General features: G+C 39.9%; 1 protein-coding gene across 4 annotated transcripts; it reads right to left on the reverse strand.

The window, feature by feature from the left end:
• LOC138198420 (histone acetyltransferase KAT7-like) lies at positions 1-22,215 on the reverse strand. 4 transcript variants are annotated; one of them, XM_069149855.1, is made up of 16 exons: positions 21,899-22,215; positions 20,058-20,202; positions 17,588-17,806; positions 14,837-15,118; positions 14,607-14,689; positions 13,989-14,075; positions 12,011-12,109; positions 11,669-11,779; positions 11,520-11,567; positions 10,576-10,767; positions 8,718-8,807; positions 7,524-7,664; positions 6,728-6,821; positions 6,300-6,446; positions 4,401-4,507; positions 1-4,267 (listed from the first exon to the last, which is right to left on the reverse strand). In XM_069149855.1, the coding sequence occupies exons 1-16, from the start codon at positions 21,911-21,913 to the stop codon at positions 4,169-4,171; spliced, it is 1,959 nt and encodes a 652-aa protein (XP_069005956.1). In that variant the 5' UTR covers positions 21,914-22,215; the 3' UTR covers positions 1-4,168. The 4 variants fall into 4 exon arrangements, with proteins under 4 accessions (XP_069005956.1, XP_069005955.1, XP_069005958.1 ...); XM_069149854.1 differs by having other exon boundaries at positions 14,837-15,121; XM_069149857.1 differs by lacking the exon at positions 11,520-11,567 and having other exon boundaries at positions 11,690-11,779; positions 14,837-15,121; positions 21,899-22,214.
• Positions 22,216-22,259: the final 44 nt, after the last annotated feature.

Consider the following 22,259-nt stretch of genomic DNA (forward strand, 5'->3'; position numbering starts at 1 on the left):
TATTATTTCACCGTTTTGCATTTATTGAAGAGGAAGGCAGGGGGAGAAGCAAGTACAAAAGCACAACTGAGCTACATATCAATGCCACGCTACTTTTGTGTCGCTGCTTTGTGTAAGTAATTGAAATAGCTAGCAGTACCACAACAGGTTGCTGGTGACTTATGGAAGGTGACGGAATGCCTTTTGTTTCTCTAAGTGACTGTGATCCTATTCAGATGCGTTAATAGCCGGCAAAGGTGCTCTGAAGCTGTCCATCTATAGCTGCCATTGGCACAGAGAAAAACAGGAAAACAACAGGATGCAAAGGACATGTAACAAATAAAAACATCAAGACAGATACGTTTCTTAAAAACGGCACATTTGTAAAGGAAAAGAAAAATCTTTTTGGATCCATCACGTGGTGAGATTTGAATGACTTTGATGTTCAGCACATTCTGGGGAACTGTTAGTTTTATCGAGTCTTTTCCAGACAATAAAAATTTTACATTCAGGTCCATTTACCGCGAAGGTGAGAAAAGAAAACGCTTTCTCTGCATATGATGGATTTCTCCCTATATGGCTGTTAAATATCAGTACAACGGTAGCCCTATAACACACCCATCCTCTGTAATTGTCAGGCATTTGAGCCAAAGCCTGATATTCATGCAGATCATTTAGAATCACTTCATCATATTATGCAGGTCAAATCTCAGCAAAAAAAAGAGAGAAGTATACTAAAATAAAAAAAAAAGGCCCCAGTTATTTATAGAACATCATCATCAGGAGTGTGGTTTCAAATGGTTTTTTGTTTTTTTTAAATTTTTTTATATATATTCCTTTGGAAGTCCTTCAAAAGAGTAAGTGCACTTTCCTGTTAATGCACTTAAGGAGTTGGCAAAAAACTCCCCACACTCACAAAAGTCATGAGTAATTTCAGTCAGCAGCACGTTTCACAGATTTATTGAGAACAGGTGCTGAAAGGATGAACGTGGTTCTTTGAAATCAACGGCCTGTTATAATTGATTTTACGTCTGCCAGTCAGCGCCCCGACTCTTCTCCCTCATGTAAGACCCAAAGAGGACATTTGACCACAAGATTAGAGTAAAAAATTAACACGTAAAATACAGGTAAAGGAACATAAAAAAAAAAAAAAAAGAAAATGAAAAGAAACATAAAACAACATCTTCAACCATATAAACTTTAAAGGCAACATCTCTTACACCGACAAAGAAACGGAAATGTAACTTTAAGATGAACTCTGAAAAAAAAGAAGATTCCTCCACTATTCAAATTACAACACAAAAGCAACAAAAAAGAAAAAGCACCACGAAAGCAAAGATGATGGTTGATTTGATCTGACATTGTTGGCCACACACCTCCAATTTCACAGCCAACTGCTGTCTAACGTCAGGCACAATGTTTCAATGAATAGTTCGACATATTTTTTTTTTTCTTGCAGGGAGATAAGATGAATCAGTTGAGACCACTCTCATGTCTGTATGGGCAAATATGAAGCTATAGCCAGCAGCTGGTTAACTTAGCTTAGGACAAAGACTGTAGACAGGCAGAAACCTTTAGTCAAGATCTATCCTAAGCTAATAAATCCACCTACCGGAACCTCTAAAACTCAATAATTTATGACACATCGTGCTTGTTTAGTCTGTGCAAAAAAAATAAACTGAAACAGTGACAATTTGTTGTCTTACAGGAGGCTGTGTGCCGGAGTTAGGCTAATGATTTCTCCCTGTTTTCATTCTTTGTGCTAAGCTAAGCTAACCGGCTGCAAGCTGTAGCTTTATGTTCAGCGTGCAGGCATGAACGTGATAATGATCTTCAATCAGTTTTTGAGCATATTTACCAAAATATTGACCGATTCTTTTTACAAATCTTAAATGTCGATCCAAATTGATCAAATATAGAGATTGTCAATAAAAGGAAATCAGTTTCCGACCAATCACAATGACCTATGGAGAACTAAAACATTTTCCAAAAATGCTGCCAGCCATGCGTACTGCGCTCACACACGACCCTGTAATTTATCCCTTTCAGCTGCTCGCAGCCGTAATTACGGTGGTGACAATGTGCCAACGTGACACGTTTTGATTCAATCCTGTCACTTTTGAAATCTAAATGACTTTTGTCATTGTCTTTGTTGGTAGCGGGATGCCCTAGATTCGCCCTCTGGAACCTTTAAAGAGCTTCTGGAAACATTCAAATCTACATACAAGTTTTAGATAAATATTTATATTCACAAGGAAGCAGGTCCTACAAAGTAGACATTCCTCTACGTTCCTTAATGCTCTACACAGTTAGCATATTTTTTTTAAGTATATAAATAGCTTATCTGTTTTTTTTTTTTTTTTTTTTTTAAATCTAGTAACAAAAAAAAAAAAGAAGAAAACAGCTGCTAGGCAAACACAGCTACACATAAAGAATAAAAATAGGTCAACATAGTAGCTTAAAATGGGCCAATCTAGCTTTAATACAGTGGTAAAACCTTAGAGGTAGAAAAAGTATTAAAAAAAAAAATGATTGAGAACTTTAACGAAACCAAACAAAGGACACAGAAAAAAAACCAGCAACATATTTGGGAGCTCACACACTCTTAACAGCGGAGATTTCCCAGAATGAAACCGTAGACGTCAGAAAATATCACAGCTGAGACAAAAGCTTTAAAAAAAAAAAAAAAAAAAAAAAAAAAAAAAAAAAAGGGAGGGGGGGAGGGGGGGGACAGGTAGGTCCCTCCCTGGTGATGCAACAAGGTCCAAACAGGGCCAGTGGCAGCTATAGCTTCCTGCTAACCGACTGACTGGTGACATGGGCTAAATACTGGACACAATGTGGAGTTCCTGACTGGCTCTGGGTTCAAACAGCCGCCAGTTGGTGCGAGAGCCATTTCTGTTCTCCGACTGAAGAAGACGGTAAACTTGATAAAAGCATCTCATCTCCTCATACCACTCCAAATATCTTACACGTCTTTCCAAAACAACATTTTGAAAAACCTAATATGACAGGTCGCATGATGTCACGCAGCTGATGTCCATCCTTCAGATTGATTAGTGTTTAAATATGTGAAATGACTCTTTTCCAGTGTTTTCCAGTTTCTGTGTCAGCTGCCTATTTAGCCATGTGACACGAGCGGCAAATCAAGGGCGCCTGTTCTTAGACGCTGTCCGTGTGCCTCGGCCTTCTCCTGCTGAATCACCGCCAGCTGGTCTTTGTTGGCCAAAATGTGTTGACGAGTCAAAAGTGCTGCTGACTGACATTTGTAATGAAATGTACGTTGGACTAGCTGTAACAGGTTAGATTGGCGGGCATGCACGGTGCTCGGTGCTGATTAAGCGTCAACAATGCACAATTACTTTGACTTTTTAGATAACCAATCATGGTCGAGGAGAAAGAATCATTCATCCTACATATATTGATATCACTGGTTTTCTATTACTTTGCATTTTAGTCTTACAGTTTGTTGGACAATAATTTATGGTTCACATGAAGTCTAAACATTGACAATAAATATTGCTACAAACCTGTGTTAGAACCTTGAAATAACATCTTAAACTTGAGTTTGAATAACTTTTTCACAAATTGTTTTTCATTTACCTATTCATGTGAGTATTTCATTCATAACTATTTATTAATTGATGTATTAATTATGGAACACTCCATACTTCTGGGCTTGTCATTTAAAAGGCAGTACTGTGTGCGTTTTCATCATTTGAAGTGAACAGTAGTGTTTAAACAAACGTTTGAAGTGACGAGGTGTTTCATTCTAATGAACTGAACATATTTTTGATTAGACATCGCTGTATTACTTTAACATTCATGAACATTTTTCTTTTTTTCCCCTCTAATTTTGTGAAATGTCTCAACAGAGTTTTACCTTCTGAACAGGCAATACATCAGCGAGCTCATGTGGTATTTGTTGGACTTAAGTCATCTCAAGGACTGTTTGAACCCGGAGTAACAGCTGACTCTGGAAGTGGAATTGGAAGTAACTGTGCTGTAGCTGCTGAAAGCGTTTAGTACAAGACTGTGTGGGTTTAGGCTCAGGGTCTGTGAGCATGCCAGTGAACGGAGGAGGATCTGTTTGTGTGTGTGTGTGTGTGTGTGTGTGTGTGTGTGTGTGTGTGTGTGTGTGTGTGTGTGTGTGTGTGTTTTGGGTTCGGAGTGTGAAAAGAAAGCTCCTCTACGTCCCTTTAGGCGGGGTCCATTTTAAGGCTGTGGGATCGATGGTCTTTCCGTTACCACGTTTGGTCTCCTTGGCCTTCCAGTCATCAATAAGGTCCTTCAGGAACAAAATGAATCATAGTTGTTAAAGAGACATTTTAGCTTCAACAATAACCAATCAGCTAGCAGCTGGATGAAGTAAGTAGAAGACAGGAGAGCATGAAGAAAAAAAATCTGACTTTGTTTCCTACCTGTCTCTTTAAAACCAAGTGTTTTCCTTTCCAGTATTTGAGCATCTGTAGGGACTGCAGAGTGCTGACGATATCTACCGGGTTCACCGCGGTCTCCTGGCTGATCTCTATGAACACAAGAATGAGACCAGAGTTAGAAGGATGGATCAGGACGGTACTTCTCTGAATGTAAAATCCAAATAAAGTTGAAAAAAAAAAAAAAAAAAAGACCAATCAAAGGACTTTTACAAGATAAAACCGCCATTGTACAACAGGGATGTGTTTTCTAATCTCTACAAGCGCTGCAGAGTACAACAGAGACGGAGCCGGCAAATCATGACAGTACAGAAAGAACGTCTTTTGAATGCAGGCTCAAAAGAAAAAGACAAGAAGAGGCTCGGATGTGAGAGAACACAGTGTTATAACTGTGTCATAGTGTTTTGGCTGCTGTCTGACCCTGGTCACGATCTATTATTGGATGCTTTCTTTAACCTTTTTATTTCTGTGATACAAGGTTTTGAATAGCAGTGAATCAGTAATCCATAAAAAAACGATGTGCAATATTGTGTCTTGGTAGCTGTAGTACTAAGACTAATTAAACTCTACAATGCATGTAGTAATAAGTATAGTTCTGCTAAACATTTCCTAACACTTCAAACACAGAAAATCGCACTAGATTATATTTAATATGCATTGAATGAAAAGAAACGTGGCCACAATGGCAGACAACCGCATGTGCTACTAAACAGAGGTGTAAATAGTGCAAATGCCTTCTGAAGAAGGACGTATTAAACACATTTGTTGGACCAGACGCTGTTGTTTATGTTGAAAAAAAAAAGGTGAATGCAAACAGTGTTTGTTTGTTTGTTTACAAGAACACTTGGCCGGTATCACTGACAGCGTGGCGGCTCTAAGGATGGCAGTGTTGTTAGACTACCACTTCAGTTTTAAGTGAACTACCTCAACATCTGTAGTATGAATCAGCATGAAAAATGTTACACACATTCATGGTCTCCAGGGGATGAATCCTCCTGACTTCAGGGATCCCCTAACTTTTCCTCCAGTACCAGGTTCAGGTGGTTTGGTGGAAAGAAATCGCTCCACATTTGGAAGCGTTGTCATGAAATCTGGCATTGACATTCTTGTCCAGCATCATTATCTGGTTAAAATATTAATTTTGGCCAGGACTTTGGTTTATGACCAAATTCTTGCTAAACTCACAATATTCCCATGAACTCTGCTGCACTTTGTGTCTTGTGCAAGCAAATGTAAGCCTGCTAAGATGGTGAACGTATCAACATTATACCTGCTGAATGACGATGTTTACAGCGTCACAAAGAGCTTGCTGATATTTGCATTTCACTCGAAGCACTGCGGTGCTTATGTACAGCCTCACAGAATTGCGAGTGTGGGACTGTAGAGTCTTGTTTTCATCACAGAAGCAGGTCTTCTCTTTGCAAAGAATACAACAAGCAGAAACAAAACTGATGTCCTCAGCAAGCAGGATGTTCATCCAGTCTTCTGAATGTGTTTGGGATGACTTATTGTTGTTGTAGGAACCACGGGTGAAGTCTCGTGTGCGTCACCTTCATTCATCGTCCGAACATGCTGACTTGGTGCGGCCTCAATGCTCTCTGATCCATTCAGAAAACAGACACACTTGAATGCATGCATGCACATATTACACACACACACACACACACACACACACACACACACACACACACACACACACACACACACACACACACACACACACATACATACAAAGAGCTCCAACTTTGCTTTGTCCTCATAAATCTAACATGTGGGCTGTGATTCAGAGGTCTGGATCAAGTTATGCAGGTATGCTGCTATGTAGTTCTCCCTCCCTCGCTCCCTCCCTCCCTCCAACTTCATTGAAATGGGTCATATTCAGACCTTTGATGGAGATCTCCTTGCCCTGAAAGTTGTTCAGGTAGCGCAGCAGCACCTCCTTCCAGTAACTTCGGTAGCTGATAAGTCCGAGGTCGGACAGGGGGCGCTCAGGTGAACCCACCTTCTCCTCCACCTTGGACAACAGGTAACCTGGAAGGACAGATCAAATTCAGTTCTTTGTTGGCTACTTTTCTTTAAGCATTTCTTGTTCTAGTGAGAAAATGGGAATAATAATATTATGGAGTGTAACACCCAAATCACAAGAGTGTGCAGTGTTTTTCTAAGAAGAGCGAGTGCTTTAGACAGCCTCTTAAATCTGGTGTTATTGTGCTGGGCTGAGTTTCTGGCCAAGGGTGTATTGGTAGTAAAAATTATGAGACAAAAACCACAGAAGGACACATAAAGAGGAACACTTAACTGTCTGTACTCACTGAAATCTATGAGCATTTTGCCGTAGCCTTGTCTCATGTACTGTGGCATGGTCAGGATGCAAGACACGTTGTAGTTTAGGAAAGAGTTCTTCTCCTGCAGAAGGAGAATGAATGCATAAACACAGTGGCTGGACACACATGGGTTTTTCATGGGTGGCAGTAGTGCTAATATTTTTTAATTTGAGGTTACTGGCAATTTCATAGCTGATTTATATGGTATAAAAAGTATAAAATGATGTCTGATCTTTACTTTTCCCAATCTCCTGATTACTTTTGATATTTAATTTGCTTATACTCACTTGTTCCCCATATGTTGAAATTCCGTGAAAATGAATTGAACTTAGACTGTTTGTGCACCAGATTATATATTATATCATGTCCTAACGAAATAAGCAATAATAAAGAGCATTTGCTAAAGCCAGTTTAGAACCCGCTCATCGGAATTTGTGCACATTAACAATTCACCCCTCAATTTGCTGACTTCCCACATCATCAAGCAACTGACATTCCAAAGTGTACGTAACATGCATGCTGATTCCATAGGTTTTAAATTCAGCTTCATTAATGTTTTGCTTCTCACTAAACACATTTCTAAACGATTAATGAAATGAAAACCAAGTGTGTGCAACATGTTAGATATGCCATTGTAGAACATTTCTTTAAAAATCAACCATTTGTAAAGTTACTTAATGACCCTTAACTCCCTTAAAAGAGTTCAGTAGTTTTAAATACTCACTAATTTTTATGTCTTTTTGGAAAACCCTGTATGTTTGAAAGGAAGACTGTAATTGGCTACCTTGGAGAAGTATCCGACAAGGTGGCACCCTGTGTTATCAGCCTCGGTCATGACGTAGAAGAGGAAAGGTTCAACGTCATAATATAGAGTCTTGTGGTCCAGGAAGAGTTTTGCCAGCAGACATAAGTTCTGACAGTAAATCTGAAAGACGACGAGAACAATAAACATTATGATGTATAAAATCTGACAGGAAACGCCGATGACTGATCTTGCAGTCAGACCTCCATTATGCTCATCGTGAGGTATTTGGGAGTTAAAAAAGGTCAATCTTTAATACAAAGAGGTAACAGTCCATGAAACCAACCAGAAGTGACATTTTAACACTCAGCCAATCAAACAAAAGACTTGAAGGCAGCATTTCCTCTCCTTAACATTCATACCGTTCACAAACTCATCTGTTGAAGCCTCTGTAGATGTCAAAGGGTCTTATTGTGTTGGGAACTTGTTGCATTGACAATGTTTCTCATTATTCAAATTCTGGCTTTGGTAATGAATGAAATTCACAAGTGGTCCATGACTGCATTGTGAACAGACAGTTTTCCCTTTATAGCATTATAATACCTGGACAAATTGGGAGTTAAGTGGGAAATTCAACTGAAGTAAAATATGTTACGAAAACAAACTTCATACAGAATTAATATCCAGCTCACAATGTCATTATTATCATGGCTTGCCAAATTAATAGAGGTATATTTTGACAGAACAAGTTCAGTTGTTGCAGTTCTGACACCTGCCTCATACGAATCTCTGTTCAGGGGAACATCCTCTATTGCACCCAATAGCGTGACATCACGCACCGTATAATGTATTTACATCCTGTTGACCACCTTCCATTTAAGTTGCGCACTACTTTACTTTGGCAAGAATGTTATCTAAGTTAATGTCATATCGTCCTATCTTAATCTCAGCACAGTGCAGCTCTGGTGACACATTGCGTCACTAAACGTTTCAACTTGTGCAATATGTGTTGTGTTTCCATCGGTTGATTTTCAACAGAACAGAGCAGAACACATAGCCGATGCATATCTACTTACAAACGAGTGGCATTCATCAAGCTGAATCAATTTTCTGAGTTCTACTCAAAGCACAAAAAAGTGAGAAGTTTAGAATAAGACTATAAAATGTTCTTCTTGCATGAGGTTCATTGATTACTGGACCTACTGGGGGGGGGGGGGGGGGGGGGTTGTCTCTCACCTTGTTCTTCTTTCCATCCACCTCAAACACAGAGATGTTGCCCTTCCTGTAGATCTCATCCCCTGGAGGGTGCTTCCACACACACTTGGCCTTCATAGGAGACGGCAAAGACAAACAAGACAAAACCAGAGCAGAGCAGAAGTAAACAACAAGTTAGTAAAACATCTCACTTTTAGTTTTACATAGCAGTCTAAACTAAATCTAAACTAAAATAAAACCTCTTTTTAACATTCTGAAAGAGTACTTCCAGTGAGTCATTATAGCACTAAAATAAGATTAGAGACTTACAAGAGCCACATTAAACTTGCATGTTCAAACCTGATGCAACAGAGGACTGAATTTTAGTCAAAGTATCAGCCAACCTGCAAAGACACTGGATCCCACAGTTCCAACAATCGCACCAATACCATCATCATCACAACCTGCTTTAAACCCTACAAACCAGTTTTAAATGGTACGTGATAAAGTATAGTGCTTCATCACCTTACGGACTCAAAGGGCTTTTACACGGTTTCCCACCAATGAGAATGAGCTGCCATGCAAGGTGCTCGCCATCAGGAGGACATTCACACACTGATGGTACGCCATCGGGAGCAACTTGGATTTCACTGTCTTGCCCAAGGACACTTAAGCTTGTGGACAGGAGGAGCCGGGGATTGAACCACCAACCTTCTGATTAGTGGGGAACCCTCTCTACCATCTAATGAAAATCCCCAAAATCCCCAAAAAGTTTAACACCAGTGGTCTGTTGTATTGATGTTAAAAAAATCAAATTGTGTTTTAAACATTTTAAAAAAGGTCTTTGCAGAACTCTCACTCAAATACCAAAACAGTTTGAACTGCATGAGAAGGGCAAAGTTATACAGTCTATCTGAATAGAGTCAGCACAGTCTAGGAATATAATTAGCCTTAGGTGTTGCGATAGTAAGGTTATGGTATGATCTCAGGCAAAGGCCCAGGATCACAGTCCATTTTCACTTCAACATCAACATTGTTATTGATCAGAGACATTTTAGCTGAGATAAAGCGCGGCTCCTAATCCACAGCATATTTGACTTTTCCTCTCACAGAAATATGGTATAAGCAAACCATAAAGCTGCGCCAACGGGGGAAAGACCAATGAAACTTCAAACAACATATTGTATTTTACAAGGTTGGTGCAGATGTGCATTTGTTTTTGTAATGGCCTGTTTTATTATAAATGCGAAGGAAAGTCAAAAGTGGTCATGCTTGTTGATACGCAGAGTATCAGCTGACTGAATCTGGGAAATTAATCCTAATGTTGAAGCTACACACTTATACAGCACTTAAAATTATAATGCATGGGTTTCCCCATGTGAAAATCAAAACGTATCCGTGATGTTCATGACAGGAGCAGACAAACCACAATGTACGAAATTGAATTTAAAAAAATAAATGAATGTGTATTGGAAAAATATCAAAAAACCTACAACAGCAGGATTAACACAAACGCACTGTAGACCAGCAAATTAAAAGACAGACAAAAGGGTGCAGCAATTTGGTGTATTGTATCAGCCCCCTTTGATTTAAAAAAGTCAATAATTGATAATCCTGATAATAAGAAAGAAAATGTAAACAGGACTTTTTAGACCATTTTTAAAGAAAGAGTTTTAAGATAAATCCCTCGCTTGTTCAGTAAATTGAGATTTCGGACATCTGTTGGTCATTTTGCATCATCACCGCTTTAGTATCACATCACACTCAGAATTCAGACACTCAAATAAAATGACAGAAATGTAAATTTTGTGCACTAAGTTATAAATAGGGAGAAATTTTGGACACCGCCACTCTCTTCATGTTTATGTACCTGCAAGATCTGCTGAAAAAAATCCCTTACCATGTGTCTGCGCAGGATGGTCTGGCTCTTCATATACTTAAGGCAAAACTCGCACATGTAGAGCCTCCCCAGGCGGGCATACTCCTCTGGGTATGGAGAGTGGTACCACGTGTCCAGCTCGTAACGTCCAAACACGATAGTCTTTATCATGTTGCTACCCTCTGACACTTGGCCGGAAAGACGGAGCTTCTCCTGTACAGCCAGGACAGGAAGGACAGGGAGGCAAAAGGTACAAAGGACAAGCAGAGAGAGTCGGCAAGCAGGCAGATGGGAGAGAGGAGAAAGAGGAGAGAAATATCTCAATTAGTCAGGGAAGAGGACGAGATGAACCAACGAACACACTAAACCTCAGTGGAGGGAACCATCCAAAAAAATAAAAAAGATGCAAAGTGGAAACATTTGTATGAAGAACTAATAAGAAAAGACTTCATATGAAACACATTTCCTCAGACAAGTTTAGAGAGTACCTGTTTTCTGCGAGGAGACCTTTTTCATTGACACACTTTGACACTAAAATTATGACAACTCAAAAAGTATGAGAAAATTAGTCCACTTGTGGTACCACAGCATTTCAATAGATCATTTAGGACTAGCTGCAATGACACAACACTCACATAACTGACAAAGTGACAAGTATGGGGTGTAAAAAAAAGTTGTTGTCAATCTTCCTTTTTAAGTTTTCAAGATGGATTTTCTTTTGTCGCTAAAAATAAACCAATAGCAGCTTGACAAGTCTGTAATTAATCAAAATCTATTGTTTGCAGAGCAAAGAATTTGCCATTTGAAGTTAACAGGTCAAAATACTCAAAGCAATCTACGTGATTGTGTAAAGTAAGCCTAGTTGAATAACAGTGCCGTCTCATCTGCATGGGGGGGGGGGGGGCAAGTAACAGAGGAGGAGAAAAAACAAACACAGAATGACGGGAAGTGATTTTCCAAACTACCAAAAATATCTCAGACTCCTCCTGTGGCTGCAGAGGAGGGTTTGCGGACTGAAACAGAGAAGGAGAGGAGTAAGGCAGAAAGGGGCGCACAAAAAAAATAAAAGGAGGGAGAAAAAGGGAGGGAGCTGATGATGAGTTTTCTCTCTTACAAGGTCCTCCGAGGCACGTGCCTGCGCTTTCCTGAACAGCTCGAGGTCGTAGTCGCTGGTGATGTTCTCCAGCAGTGGCTCCCGGCTCATCCCGTGGCTCTGACGGTGCTCCTGGTGTGTGTGTGTGTGTGTGTGTGTGTGTGTGTGTGTGTGTGTGTGTGTGTGTGTGTGTGTGTGTGTGTGTGTGTGTGTGTGTGTGTGTGTGTGTGTGTGGGAGAGGGGGGGGTGGGGGGGGGGGTGGGGGCAAACGTTTACATTTTCGTATTTGGCAGAGAGAGGCGCATTAAAGGAGGTACCGACATTTGCGGGTTGTGTTGGCATTATTTTTCCCCATCCATTTACCATGTACTTTTCCTTCTGATCCTTATTGAGGCCGGAGTTCCTCTTCCTCCTCAGCTCCGTCACCTTCTCTTTGTAGCGCAGCTGACGGTCCGTGGCGGCCTGACGAGCACACAGAGACGAACACGTTAACACCGGTGCTTATGTGATCTATAAGAAGCCTTTTAGCTCAGTGCCTTTGAAAGAGGGGTAACGACGGAGCACTTCCTTCAATTCCAAACGTCTGACGATAAGATATAAATAATTTCTTGCGAAAGAGTTGGGTATTATTTGAAACATTTTTGTATTTATCGGAAAAGAAATAACTTCCAAAAGAGCGGTTTTACTGTATATGAAGGCTATAATCATCCCATGTTTCACATATTGAGTGGTCGCAAGCTGAATGCACAAAACCTATATTGATATAAGCATAAATCTAAATAAACACAGAATATTATGTATCAGAAACCAAACAGCTTTCACATCCCACACATTTTAAGTACACATAACACCCTGAGCTGGAAAAATGGGACAAAGTATTTCAAAGTGTGACAAAGGTTTTCATAATAAGAATCAGCCAAGTATTATTCCTAACCCACGTTTTTTTTCACCTTACTTATTTAGTTATGGATTGTAGCTACCTCACGTATGGTGTATTGTGTCATTATTAATTGGTGGATTTGTACAGTACTAATATGTGCATATTTATTATCTTGTGTCAAACTATTTTCTACGATTAGATCATATTAGATTAGATTTAGACTTTATTAATCCCACAGTGGGGAAATTTAGTCATCGCAGCAGCATAGAAACACAAAAAAGGTGCTCACAATATGAAGAAATTTACAAATACGTATACATAAAATAAGATAGATAAAAATAATTATTTTAGAAAAGAATTTGAGCAATGAATAAATACACACACACACACACACACACACACACACACACACACACACACACACACAAATAAATAAAATACAAATAAATATATACAGTTTAGGATGAATAGAAAAAGTGTCAGATGCTATGAAATGAAATGAACAGTGCAAAGTTATTTTATGGTGGTGTTGAAGAGTCTGACAGCCGTCGGAACTAGATAGGTCATTCTATTCTGTTTTTAGGGCGTCTTTTGATACCTGGTCAGGGATAATAGTGTTTTTTGTATATTAATGGAGCATCTGTGCTCATCAAAGAAAACCAATCCACTACGTCAGTCAAGGAGTCCTCCCAAAATAACTTTGACTCAACCTCAGGCAACCCTTCATCACTTTGCCTCTGACCCTGCTACACTGTCAAATCACAATGTGATCTGAGGTATTCCTGCTCTCAGAGTAACGTTGTTGTGTGGGGAACTTCTCACTCCAAACGCAAACACACAATTGTATCACAGTCCACAAAATGGACAGGGGAATTTGCTGAATAATGATAATAATAAACTTTATTTGTATAGCACTTTTCTAAACTCAAGTTACAAAGTGCTTCACATAAAATAAGACATTAAAACAAAACAACAAGAGAATCCTAACAAGCCTGAACAACACAACACCCAACAATACAATGATCGCATTAAGATTTAAAAGATGTCTCTGACTCTGCAGACTTTAATTCCACAGGCAGCTCGTTCCATAACTTGGGGGCTCTGACTGAAAATGCTTTGTTGCCCTTAAATTTTAAGACGCGTCTCTGGTACAGATACAAGTTTTTTGTCTGAGGATCTCAGACTAACGGGCAGGCTTGTACAGAACAATCAGGTCAGCTAAATAGGAGAGAGGGACGCTGTGAAGTGTCTTAGAAGTCAACAGTAAAGTCTTCAAATCAAATCTAAAACATACTGGGAGCCGGTGCAAGGAGGCTTAAACAGCTTTTCCTGGTTTTAGTTAAAAGTCTGGATCACAACCGTCACCGGAAAAGTCAGTATATGTGTACGTGTGTCCGCTGGTTTTAGCTGTGAAGAGTGTGTCACTGTGTGCCAGGCTTGTTGGATGGACCCGTGCGTTACCTGATTTCTCGTGGAGTGTCTGTTCTCGTCCTGTCGGTGCGACAGCGTCCTTTCTTCGGCCTGTTTGTCGCGCGTCGATGACTTGCCCTGACAAAACATCAACACCGTCTACCACCAAACGACTCAGAAGCCGCCCCGCAGCAGAAACATTGCGGCGACCACCGGCATGTTCCTGGAAGCTTCGCAGCTTGACAATTTCAATTTCATTCTGTTGGTTCTCTTCAGTTTCGTAAACTGGACACGAGGTCACAGCGTGACGGCAGAGTGGAAAAGTGGTTTGACTAATCAGCACTATTTAAAATATTTAAAAGTGGAATGAAGAATATCTATTGCAAAAATGCGGCACATTTCTTCTCCAATGTGGCAGACAGCTGTCCGAAAAAATATGAGGAAAAAAACAAACAAGAAACTGCAGGATAACAGTGAACAAAACAAATGATCACAGGTTTTCTGTTTTAAAATGCCAAGTAGTGTCATGGTTTCACACTCACTTCTTAGGTTGGAATTATTGCTGATAGATCTTCGTGTGCGTGTGTGTGTGTGTGTGTGTGTGTGTGTGTGTGTGTGTGTGTGTGTGTGTGTGTGTGTGTGTGTGTGTGTGTGTGCGTGCGTCTGTACCTTGCATTCATCAGCTGAGAGGTTGTGGTAGAGAGGGCATCCTGATATAGAGAAATGTCTCTCATGTCTCCCTGTTAGATGGCCTGAGAGAAAAAGAAAAGGAGGACGCAGGGAGGGATAGAACGAGGGAATTTTAAGAGATGAACGCAGATATGTAAAAGTTGGTCGGAAGGGGCAGGGTATCGAAACCAGTAAAAAGAAATGTGGTAGGATAGCGTCCGTTCCCTCACCCAATGAGTTGCACCCAGGTGTGGGACACTTCATGTTGAAGTTGTAGCTCTCGTGGAAACGCCGTCGTTTGGGCCGGTGGGAAAGGTCGTGGGCGGCAGCCTCTTTCAGAGACAGCTCTTTGGCCAATCTCTCGTCCTCTTCTTGGGAAACTACAATATCGTTGCTCGAAGACACGATGTCATTGCTCGGGCTGGAAACTTCAATGTCAGATTCCGAGGACGGGGCGTTGCCTGTTGGGGTGCGAGGAGGAGTCTCGTCCTGCTCCGCCCCCTGCTTTATATCTGCTGAGTCAAAAGGGACAAAAACAAAAACTAAAAAACACATAACTATTAAAAATCACTGTCTATTTATAATTCATACAAATCAATAAATGTTTTACACATTTTTGTGCGATGAAAGTATCTATCTAGCGCTATACCGCAACACATCTATCTTTGTAGGTTATTAACATCGTCCAGCTGAGGCTGCCAGAAAAGAAATCCAATAATAAAGAATGATGCTCCCGCGCGTGAGCCGTTTCAACCCTTTCCCTTGCCTATTGTTCCAGTCACACCGGGCTATTCAAGATGTCAGTCTCACACCGTGTCTAAGCAGAAGGTATAGTGTGAGCTGAATGTCCTGTAGTCTGTTTGTGTCTGGACAGGAGGCTCGCAGGCATATTACTGAATTCATGGTAAAACTGCTTGCAGTCAAACCCACTGTAGCTATGCAGGGAAACTGACTTAAAGCCTAAAAACATGCTCCAGCTTTAGAGACTTATAGCACAAGTAAGAAGTGAGGCGTGATACCGCCTGTGGAGAAAGCTGGATCGATTCAAATGAGAATGTATATCTTCTGTCAAGACGTACACTTGTTTCTTAAAAACATATAAACAGCTGAACTTTACCAAGAAAACCGGCAGACAGACAAGTAAATGAGTGTGTATAAATGTACCTATGACAAACCCATTTTGTAAAATTATGTACGTGAGATCATAATATACACCACCGACTTAAATAAGATCTATCTTATGACTTTTGTTGTTTTTAGTTTGCCTAAAATTTGCACTCCAGAATAATAATTTGTAAATTATATTAGCATTTATTATTCTCACAGAAACCTTAATATTGAACTCAAATATTTATCTTTAAGGGCTTCAGCTCAGCTAAAAAGAGACCCAATTTAACTTTATTTGGATCTCATTAACCACGCTTTTGGAAAGAGGTAAAGGTACAATCTCAAATCTCATTTTGTTCTTTTTGGCAGCACCTTTGATGATAACTGGTAATTGCTGCTGTGTTTTTGGACTTCACCTCGCAGGGATCAAAACAGTGTCGCCTGTGTGACATCATTCGGTTGGCCGCTGGGTACGGATGAATTGAAGAGAGCCTGTTGTGATAGCTCTCCCTACCCTCTCTCGCAGCACTGCCAGCTGATTGACAACATGTCAAAAACTTCACCCCACTCGTAATTTTCCCAGCAAATGCCACCACAGACTCTTTCAGTTTGTAATACTGCAAATGCATGGGCATAAATCAGCGTAATTACCAGTGTTACCTCATTTAACCGAATAAAAATGGATTTAATCAAAATCTTATAGGGTATCACTTTAACGTGATTCAGTGGAGGAATGATAAATAATTAGTTTAACTAAAAGGCACATATACCAATGATTCATTTTAACTATTAAAAAGCCTGGGTGTAATTGGCATGGTAAGATACATAAAACATATTAGCACAACATCATCGATGCTCCATGATTTTAGCTTTCATTTACTGTAACAGTGTTTTGGTTAAAGGTTTACAGAGATAATTGCAATATTGTTGTCTGTGGGTATTTTGTTCCTGAACTGTTGTGTTTTCTCCTCACAAGGGAGCCACATGATAAGTCTCTCAGGATTTTGGCTACCCAGTGTTTGTTGTTACTGTATGATTAATTCCTTGTGTTTCACCCTGTAAGAATTTTTCTTTGACTTTTTACACTTCTTCTTTCTATTTTTTTTAATGGGTAAACAAATGAAAAGAGACTGCAAGGCAAAGTCTAGCAGAGATTGTCATATAATTAAAATAAATGCAATGAAAACAGATCAAATCTAAACTGCGTAACATGACATTTGTTTTCCTTCTCAATATTAATGAATTGTAGGGCAATAAATGATAAAATGGAATAAATAGAAAGTCTAAATGCAGAAATATCTGCTTTAATGGATGTAGATCATCATCCCCAATAGTATCTAAAGTTAGATAAAAGTTCTTGGTCTCTGTCAAGTAATTCATTCATTCTGGTGACAAAACACAATAACAGGATACTTACTGAGACATATTAGTCTGCTTTAAAATCAGGAACACACTGTGATCACAGACAGGCCTCATGATATTAGCAGAACAACACCACGATGTAAGAATGACACCCTGATCCTCGCCCTCCATTCTACCTCTTCATCTTGTTCCTTCTTTTCTCTGCCCTGTTAGCTTCCTTTTCAATTCTCCTGTTTACTCATCAGCCTTTTCTATTACTCTCTTTTTTTGCGTTTCTCTAAAACGTCCCTCGACGTTGCTGCTCTCCTTTTTACTTTTCTCTCTGCAGTGTCACTGCAGCCCAGTCGTCTACTCTACTCCTGCCTCATTCATGAATTTATCCCTACTCTCTAACAACTAATTCATCTGCTGTCTGAGAGGAGGAACATGACAGAATACTCTGCTGAAAGAACCCCCAATGAAGAGATCTTGATCTTATTTCTAAGACATACAGAAAGCACTACCAGTCTCACCATTAGCCTCAGTGTCTGAGCCAGATGACCTGCTCTGACGTAATGGGTACTTTTTGGCTGCGGTGTTTGTCGCCCCCTGCTGGCTGCGTGTGACTCTGCGCCCCGAGGAGAAGACCGATGCTGCCACAGCTGCTTCTGCTGCCGACTCTGCTGCTGAATCCAGGCCTTCCTCAGGACCCACAGCTGCAGGAGAACTGGTACGTAGTGAATTGCAGTTATCTAGAGTAGAGTAGAGTAGAGTAGAGTAGAGTAGAGTAGAGTAGAGTAGAGTAGAGTAGAGTAGAGTAGAGTAGAGGAGAGGAGAGGAGAGGAGAGGAGAGGAGAGGAGAGGAGAGGAGAGGAGAGGAGAGGAGAGAGTTTTTCAATTAAAACATAACCTCATCACGTGTTAGAAAAGTTTCCATGTTTTTATGAATTTCTGATTAAAGATTACAACCTTAGTGTTTTAATGCTTTATAATGACTACTTTACTTTGGATACAATTCTCTGAAACACCTTCTATTTTTACTTACCCTTCAAATGTTCTTTATTTTTTCATTGCTACTTATGTCTACTATAGTTAGATAACAGACTGACTTAGAGACAAGGCCCTTTAGTGCAGTGTTGGAATGATTAGTCAATACACTGAGTCGTCAATCAAATCAAATCCATCAAAAATAATTAGCAACTACCCTACAAATCAATTTTTCAAGCTAAAATGACAAACATCTCTGGCTTCTAAACTGTGACGATTTACTGCTTCCCTTGTCTTCAGTGATCGAAGTAAACTGCACATCTTTAGGCTTTAGACTGACAGTCTGACCAAACAAGCAAATCTGACACCACCAAACAATATTTCAAGAAAATAATCAATCATGAAATGATACTTAAACTATTAGTTGCAGCCTTTTTTCAGTGCCTGTATGAATTCTTCCATGAAAATGTACTGCAGAAACTTCTCTGAACAGATTGATTTCTTAAACCTCTGTAACTGATCAAGTCCAAGAATAAATGGTAAGAACAAAATAGAGTTACTTGTTGCGAACGGCTTCAGCGGTTATGAAGAAACTGATCCCATCAAAGAAAAGAAAATGAGACGTCTGAATCCCCTTCTTTTAGATGATAACTGGCCTCTGTGCTTTTTTAAGCTTGTGTGAAGACTACGACAACGTAGGCATATTTCTCTTCGTAGCAGAGGCCACAGTGTTAGTCTGTCTTTCTGTTTTAAATCCCCCCTGGCAGCCACAACAGAAAGAGGTCACACAGGGGGTGGGAGTGGAGTTTATGTGTGAGTGGTTGGGGGGAGGTCAGGCTGTCTGAACTCATTCATGCTTTATGGCTGCCCATATGCAATAGCTACTTTTGAGCTGGTAAAGTGAGGAGGTTTTAAGCCTCTATGTGGTCTTCTTCCTTATTCAAATGATCCATATAAATGAAATTAAACTTTCAGAAGTGTTTCTTGGCCCAGACAATGTTTTCCACTACAGATTTGAGTCTGTTTTTAGTGCTGCCTGAGGCCCCAAAGATCACGGCCACCCAAAAATGAGATTTTTCCAGATTCTCAGGACCTTTTAATGATTTTATGTACCATAAATGATGAAATCCCCAAATTCTTTACAATTTTACATTGAGGAACATTATTCTTAGATTGTTGCATTATCTTCCCACGCAGTCTTTCACAAGGTGATGAACCCCCCCCCCCCCCCCCCCCTCTATTCAGAGCCTCTCTGAAATTCTCTTTTTATACACAATAATATCACTGGCCTGTTGCCAAGTAACCTAATTAGTTGTGAGATGTTCAACCAAGGTGTTGTTGTTTCTTTAGCTTTGCACAACCTTTCCAGTCTTTTGTTGCCCCTGTCCCAACTTTTTTGAGATATCCTGCCGGCATCAAATAAAAAATAAGCTTATATTTTTCATAAAACAATTAAAGTTCTCAGTTTCAACATTTGATATGTTGTCTTTGGTCTATTTTCAAATAAATATGGGTTTATGTGATTTGCACATCATTGCTTTCTGTTTTTATTCACATTTTACACAGCATCTCAACTTTTTGGGAAGCGAGTTGTACAATAACTTCAGAAGACATTCCATTATTCATTATTCATCTGCCCTCATGAAACTGTCCTTGCATAATTAATACAAATAAATTAGTTTTGCCTTCTGGGAAGAATTTACTCTTCTGTATTGCTTTAAAAAATTAAATAAGAGTAAGATCCAAGCTTTGACTTTTACACAATACTATAAACTGCTACACTGTTTAAACTATTTAAAGAAAATCCAAACGTTAGCATGTACAGTTATAAGCCACTGAGTCTAACCTGTATTTGTTAATTACTTTCTCAGCTCTAAAAGCCTCTCCTATTGTTTTTGTACAATTTCTAGTCCCCAACTTTCTGTTGTTCTTGTTTACTTACGCCTTCCTTGGTTCATGTGGTTTGTGGAATTCCTGAAGTCGATGATTTTTTTTTTAAGAATTTGAATTGTTTACCTTGTGAGCTCCGGCTGAGGCGCAGGGACGCACGAGTCAGGCGCGTGCTGCTGCGCCTGTGCGCACTCTCTGTAGCTTCGGTGTGCTCGAGATCGGCGGAAAAATCCGAGTCCTCTGTCCCATCCGAACTGCTGCCGGCGGTCCTCTGAGAAAGCAACAACAGTTGTCAGCGATCTGTTATTGTGCTGTCATTAAAACTGCGTCAGACCAGTTAGAGAAATTCTGTATGACCAACTCAAGCATTATATTATTGTTATTATTATTATTTTTACCAGTGGATAATTTAACAAAGATCCCATGCTGGGGGAGGAGCATCACCCCCTCCACATCTCCGCCGGCTCTGCGCCCCCTCTTACCACGACGGACCTGTCAATAAATACTCTGGATGAAGCTAATGGTATCACCACGGGTACACTAGTACCGCATATCTCTCGATCCAACCACAATTTACCACAAAGCATGAGATGCACCTTCCTCGTAAATTTCCGGATTATAATCTGTTAAATTGCCTATTTGTTTAAAACACTATCGTCACCAGCACCTAACAATTCAGGAAACCAAACTAATGAAATTCTCCCGGAAACTTGTTTTACAGCATAACCTGACGAATTTGCAGGCCGCCAGGCTGAAAAAAAATTAATGGGGTGATGCAAACGGAGGGCTCACCCCACAACAGAGACCAAAATCCGGCCGGGTGGGGGTGGGGTAAAGGGGACAAGCAGCGTCCAACATTTGCACTACACAAATACCATACTGTGGGTCCCTTCTAGTCTTTCAAATAATACCCAAAATATTCTACTGCAGGACTAGCTTAGCCTGCTAATTCATGGTGAAATAAAATGCTCTGTATTTCAGTCGCTGCACTTTTTATTGGTTCACAATCATATTTATTAATTTTCCTAATTTATTTCCCTTTGTCTTTTTACTTTTTGTTGTAGATCAAACTTTACATCTAAAAAGACGATCCGTAGTTCCACTCAGCAAATGTATTGATTTGGGGAAAATTAATTAATAATATGTAAAGTTATAATTAATCAAGACACAAAGGTGATAAACGGAAAAAGTCAATAAAGAATAGCTGCAACATATATAACAAAATATAACAGACAGTACAAATGTAAACACAAAAAAAGGGATAGGATTTATTGAAATTACAAAGTTTTATACAATAAAATACCACAAGCTTGTCGGCTATACTGAGTGTGCTTTCTGTGGGCAAAGCTTAGTTGACAGCTTCACAACAAGACCCTGAGTACTCAATTTGCATGCGACCAATTAAATTAAAGAGAAGGCGGGGTTTAACAAAGCCAAACCAATGAACACAAAGTTTGTCATCAGTCTGTCCAATCACAGTGTTGTTTTGGTGCGTACAGACGTTTCATCCTCGCACCCAAAGAACAGCCTGTTCCTTTGCCATTAGTTAGCTAAAGCTGCCGTTAACGACATGAAACTGTAGCCACCGTCTCTATTAGCGAGTAGAAAACGTGTCAAAACTCCCTAAAACAGCATTTTTAAAGTCTTTCTTCATGTACCACCAAGACGCGATACCTACTGAACAACTACACAATTTTGCAACTTAGCAATAAACATTAGCAAGCGTAGCCTGATAGCAACAATACAAACTGTGCGATTCTAGCAACACTGATATTCACTACCAAACTGCAACTTATTATCGGCATTTTGTACAAACGCATTTCAGCCCACAGGCCCGTCAGTTCTTTCCACGGAGTTTGATGTTACGGAGTTGTGGTCTACATTGACTAACATTAGCTATGACGTTATGTTGTGTACGATCTGCAGGCTGCACTAATGGCTGAGTCTGCAGCACACGTCTGCCTTACCTTTCTCCGGGGCATTTTCAAAGATGTGGCGTGTCGACTCTGGGGGATTATTATCCCCTACTTCGGATATAATGTATCTCAGGTTATGAATAAATTGTAACAAGAACAAACCACCAGCAGTTGGCATGAGCTAACTCAGCTGAAAAAAAGCGCATAAATTTCTCCGCACTTCCTAGTCAGCACAGCGCAAGCTCCTTCTTTTTGGTACGTTGACAAAATCCCTCCGTGTGGAAGTACACAGCTATAGTGGATCAGATATTTACAAATATTTTTCAGTGCACCTGAGCGGAATCTAAAAAGGACTGGAATCCGATTTTCCCCCAAAAAAAATATTTCATGATGATTCGTATTAGAAAAACAA

This window comes from Embiotoca jacksoni, unplaced genomic scaffold (genome assembly GCF_022577435.1).
Source record: "Embiotoca jacksoni isolate LCO1_2020_lvr unplaced genomic scaffold, fEmbJac1.0.p SCAF_15, whole genome shotgun sequence".
NCBI lineage: Eukaryota > Metazoa > Chordata > Actinopteri > Embiotocidae > Embiotoca > Embiotoca jacksoni.